General features: G+C 45.6%; 1 protein-coding gene across 1 annotated transcript; it reads left to right on the top strand.

The window, feature by feature from the left end:
• The first annotated feature begins 2658 nt into the window (after window positions 1–2658).
• LOC122514648 lies at window positions 2659–5616 on the top strand. The gene has a single exon (XM_043631584.1). The coding sequence runs from the start codon at window positions 2659–2661 to the stop codon at window positions 5614–5616; it is 2958 nt and encodes a 985-aa protein (XP_043487519.1).
• Window positions 5617–6039: the final 423 nt, after the last annotated feature.

Below are 6039 nucleotides of genomic sequence, written 5' to 3'. Positions count from 1 at the left end.
TTATTGTGTTCTTTATTTTCCTATCCTCCTTCCCATTAATAAGGAATCTCGATATCACTCGTAAGGGCATTTTTCGATTCACTACTATCCACTGGAGTACCGATTAAGGCATCGGTCGCATCAACATTTTGGTCCTTCGAGCCGGATCGAGGGAGCTTCCTCCCCACTCTTCGTCCGGCGTCTATTGTGCATACAGTCTTCTTCAACGGAGGAGAAAGAGGCAACGGAAGACTTCCGATCGAGCAACAAAGGAGGTATTGCATCATCGCTACAAGCCGAGAAGCTTCTATTGTTCCGGTGCGTGAGTACGCTGCACGGGACGCCTTATTCAGAGGATTCACGTGAGTTTTGTAATTTCTGTTGCTTGATCATTCTTCGAAGTTGTATTTTTCCCCCTCTTTTCTCTTCTTAATTTTGCCTTTTGTCGTGAAAATGCCTCGTTCGAGTAGTGCACGTGGTGATGTTGAGCGCGTTATACGTAGATTCGAGTATGTAAAGAAAGAATTCGCGCAATTTCAAAAGGCGGTGAGCGAGATAGATCATACCAACCCGCGCGATATAATGAAATTAAAGCTTAGAATTTCCAAAGTTGATAAGAATGTGGCAATATTAGAGGAGTTGATAGAAAAGACTTCCGGTGAAACGATGGGAACGCTGGTTGACGAAATTCACAATCATGTCGAGTCAGTCATCGACGCCAGGGCGGAGGCGGAATTGATCATTAATAGAGCTGAATCGGTAGCCACTTTAGACACAAATGCGCCTACTACGAATCTATTGTCTCCAGTTAGCACTACGGTTAGCAATCCGTCCGTAGATAGCATTTACAGAGTACCGGCGGTACAATTACCTCGTTTTGACGGGCAGCATGAGGAATGGCCGAGTTTCGCGGACCGTTTCAATCGGTGATAGGAGATAATCCCGCGATTCGCGATATACAAAAATTTGCATATTTGAAATCATGTTTATCGGGACCGGCCGCGGAGAAAATAAGAGTTTTGGAAATTACCGCGGATAATTATCCGATTGCGTGGAAGACCTTAGTCGAGTGCTATGACAATCCGTTAATATTAATAAATAAGCACGTACGAGCTATTTTAGAGGGTCCCCCTATTGACAGTGAATTTCCCTCGTCTTTAATTGCCGCGTCCGATGCGCTAAGCGCAAATTATAGGGCTTTAGTAGCGACTAAAAAAGTGTTTGTCGATCAATTTGCTATTGCCGCACATCTTTCGCGAGTGGATCCAGCAACACGGCTTCAATGGGAACAACGGTATTCCCGAGATGCTTTACCGACGGTAGACGAATTTGTGATATTTTTGCGCGATCGGGGAAATGCGCTAGTAAACTCCCAGCCGGCAGAACATTCTAAAAGAATTAACAATAGCAGAAGGAACGCACCGTTAGGACCCGAGAGAAATTTTCGCTCAAGGAATTTGATGCGTAACGAGCCGCGGTTTAATTCTCCGCGAAATTGGCCGCGAATTTCCGACCGAGGACAAGTTCAAGCGTATTCCACAAGCGCGACTGTCTCGTGTGGCATATGTCGCGAGAGGCATAACACATCGGAGTGTGAGCAGCTACTGAGAGCCGAGCCCGAGGAGCGCAGAAGAATCGTGGTTAACGCCAATTTGTGTTGTAATTGTTTACAAGCTGGTCACCGCGTATACACATGTATTAAGAATGACTGCTGCAGTAAGTGCAAGGCAGGCATCATGAGTTGTTACATGTGAGAGAGGCCGTTGCAGAAGGTGCAGCGGCGGGCATCACGAATTGTTGCGTTCGAACGGCGTCGGCGGTGCAGAATGCACATGTAGAGCTCCATCACTCGCAGGCACCCGCGCTGTTACTAACTGCAGTGGTGCATTTGCTGGATCGCGACGGCAGGCCGCACGAGTGTCGTGTGCTCCTGGATTCGGGTTCCGAAGCACATTTCTTAACGATCCGGTTCGCGAATCTTCTGCGAATAGCCAAACGGGACGTGAATGTACCCATTTCTGGCGTAAACCAAACGGAAACTAGAGTCAAACAGGCAATATTAGCAACGTTGAAATCGCGAACAGAAAATTACGCGTTAGAATTACAATTCTTATTATTACCCACTGTAACGAATAGGTTGCCTTCGCAACGAATTCCGCAAGAAGAATTGACTATACCGGCAGGGATCCAATTGGCAGATCCCAAGTTTTATGAGCCCGCGAATATCGACGCGATTCTCGGTGTCGAGATTTTTGCTTCACTATGGCGCGCAGGTCAGAGCATTAGGTTGAATGAAAATTTAATGGCACAAGGAACTGTACTAGGATGGCTCGTTATGAGCACAGGAAATACGCGCACTCCGCAGAGCGTTAATTGCCACACGGCCACGGTAGATTTGAACTCACAATTGGAAAAATTCTGGAAAATTGAGGAAGTAGCTGAGAGTAGTATTAGGTCGCACGAGGAAAATTTGTGCGAAGCACATTACAGAAGCAACACGCGACGGGATGATACTGGCAGATATATAGTGAGATTGCCCTTTAAGGAAGAAAATCAGTTAGGAGATTCGTATACGAGCGCGTTACGAAGATTTCACGCATTAGAGCGATCATTATCGCGCAACCGAAAATTAGAGATGAATATATTAAATTCTTATCCGAATATGAAGAACTAGGGCATATGACAAGGATAGAAGGGGGACCCCACGAAGATAGATTCTATTTACCGCATCATGCTGTATTAAAGCATACTAGTATTACGACCAAATTGCGAGTAGTGTTCGACGCGTCGGCAAAAACCAGCAACGGGAAATCTTTGAATAACGTATTAATGGTTGGCCCAACCATACAGGAGGATCTATTTGCACTTTTAGTAAGATTTAGATCACATGCTATTGCTATTACCGCGGACATCGCGAAGATGTATCGGCAGATAATAATTGATCCGCGCGATCGCAAATATCAAACTATACTGTGGCGTCGACAGGAAAGTGATCCCGTGAAAACATATAGATTAAATACAGTAACCTATGGAACTGCCTCCGCGTCGTTTTTAGCAACTCGTACGTTACATCAACTCGCGAGCGACGAATTTAACAGATTCCCGAGAGCTGCCATCGCGCTTAAAGAAGATTTCTATGTAGACGACTTGTTAACCGGAGCGCGTACGGTTAGGGAAGCGAAGCAAGTCCGCGACGAGTTAATAAGTATAACCGCAGGGGCAGGCATGCATTTGCGGCAATGGGCGTCAAATTGCGCCGAGATTCTAAAGGACTTAGATACCGCAGATAATAACATCATAAATTTAGATTCGTCAGGAACGATAAAAACATTAGGTGTTAATTGGAACGCGGCCGAAGACAACATAGGCTATACGGTAAAGCGAGCAGCTGATCCATCGAAGGTTACTAAGCGTGTTATATTATCCGAAATTTCTCAGTTATTCGACCCGCTAGGTTTATTAGGACCGGTAGTAATCAACGCGAAATTGATGATGCAACGGCTATGGCAATTAAAATCAACATGGGACGAAGATGTCCCCGCCGATATATATAAAATATGGCAGGAGTTCCGCCAAAATCTCCACACGCTCGAGGAGATAAGGTTCGCGCGCAACGTAGCAGGTGATGGAGAAGAAATGGAAATGCATGGTTTTTGTGACGCGAGCGAAAGGGCTTACGGCGCGTGCATTTATGTTAAAACGTTAGGAAAAAATCCCACTTTACGATTAGTCTGCGCCAAATCCAAGGTAGCGCCGCTTAAAACGCAATCGCTTCCGCGACTAGAACTTTGCGGCGCCTTAATACTTTCGCGTCTCTTTAAGGCCACTAAAAATGCTTTGCGTAGAAATGATTTCTGCCGTACAATATTTTGGACGGACTCTACGGTAGTTTTGCATTGGCTCAACACTCCGCCTCACACGTTAAAAACCTACGTAGCACATCGCGTAGCTGAAATTCAAGAGAGCACAGCTCGCGAGCTGTGGCGTCATGTATCGTCCGAACATAACCCCGCGGATTTAATTTCTCGCGGCGTTACACCTGCCGAACTCCGTGAAAGTAAGCTCTGGAAGTCCGGTCCTGTATGGCTTATCCAGCCGGAATCAAATTGGCCGCATAGTAGATTAGAACCAATCGAAATCCCGGAAAAGAAAAGGATTGTAACTCACGCAAGGGTAGCTACTCCGTTCGAACTATTTAGACGGTACTCCTCGTTCGTCAAATTAAAGCGCATTATCGCGTATTGCGTTAGATTCGCACGTAACTCGCGCAATTTAAAAGAGAAAAGAATAATGGGTGAGTTAACCGTGGACGAATTGAAAGGCGCGGAAATAATCGCGATTAGATTGATACAGGAAGAAGCATTTCCCGAGATCATCAAATTAATCAAGTCCGGTAAAGAGGTTTGCGCATCATTCTCCGTACTTAGCCCGTTTGTAGACAATTTAGGAATATTAAGAGTTGGAGGTAGATTGGCAAGGAGCAACTTGCCATACGAGCAAAGGCATCCCGCATTATTGCCGAAAGACCATACAATTACAAACGCGATAATACGCGAAAAGCACCATCAAATAGGGCACGGTGGTACGCAAGCCACTTTGAACGCACTTCGCGAATCGTTTTGGCCAATAAATGGGCGAAGTAGCGTTAAGCGCGTAATATATAAATGCATTACTTGTCGACGTTTAAAACCCGCTACGCCGCAATATCCTATGAGTGATCTACCTGCCAGTCGTCTTCTACCGAATCGTCCGTTTATCCACACCGGCGTAGATTTCTGCGGTCCGTTATTCATCAAGGAAAGGCAACACCGGAACCGTGGTCGCGCGAAAATATATGTGGCGGTATTCGTCTGTTTTAGCACCAAGGCCGTTCATTTAGAACTCGTGAATGATCTAACGACTGAAGCATTTTTAGCAGCTTTGCGTAGATTTATGGCACGCCGTGGAAAATGTTCGGACATATATTCCGACAACGCGACTAATTTCGTAGGTGCGGCGAACGAACTAGAAGCGCGCGTCTCGCGAAGTTTGGTAAATGAAGGAATCAAGTGGCATTTCATCCCACCCCGTTCCCCCCATTTTGGAGGTCTATGGGAGGCGGCCGTAAAATCATTTAAATATCATCTAGTTCGAATTATAGGCGAGACATTGCTATCTTACGAGGCATTATTAACATACGTCCTCGAGATAGAGGCGATTCTTAACTCGCGTCCTATCACGCCTCTGTCTAATGACCCGAATGATTTGCGCGCTCTTACACCTGGGCATTTTCTAATTGGAAATTCGTTTACGAGTTTGCCAGAGGACGAATACAGGGATATACCATCCGGGCGCCTGTCCCAATGGCAGCACGTACAGCAGATGAGACAGCATTTTTGGAACCGATGGAATAAGGAATATTTGAACGAGCAGACGGTCCGTAAAAAATGGCACAGAGGCACAGCAGACAAAATAAGTCCGGGTACACTAGTCATCTTGCGAGAAGATAATTCCCCTCCACTCAAATGGTCATTAGGACGTATCGCGGAAGTACATAAAGGAGCCGACGGTATAGCACGCGTGGCGAGCGTAAAAACTGCCAACGGTCTTGTAAAGCGCGGTATTAAACGTCTTTCTCCTTTACCAAGCGATTTATAAAAAAAAAAAAAATTTTTTTCTTTTTGTAATTCAGTCGCGTTAATTACTGAATATGTATTGTAATAGGCGGTTAACAGTATGTATATATAGTTTATAATTTGTATTTAAGTGTGCGCATTTTGGTTTTTAAATTTTGAAACGGTGCCCGTTCAAGGGGGGGGTATGTTGCGTATCCCACGCAACGAGTGAGTAGGGCGAAGCACCTAGGCGCGTACGGCCCTGCCAAAGCGTTAGACGCGTGCGACAAAGCAATATCGTTGTTTTTAGTGGTAACCACGGTAGCGCTAAGATGCCTGCAAGGGCTCTTTCTTTATTCTAGCTCGCGTTCTCCCACTACATTTATACGCCAATCATATGTATCGACAGCCGCGTTATGCTCGGACTTTTCGGTGATTGGTGCAGCATTGCATCGCCTTTTGGTAT

Source organism: Polistes fuscatus, unplaced genomic scaffold (assembly GCF_010416935.1).
Source record: "Polistes fuscatus isolate 324 unplaced genomic scaffold, CU_Pfus_HIC Scaffold15, whole genome shotgun sequence".
Lineage (NCBI taxonomy): Eukaryota > Metazoa > Arthropoda > Insecta > Hymenoptera > Vespidae > Polistes > Polistes fuscatus.
This window is presented reverse-complemented; position numbering and strand designations above follow the sequence as displayed.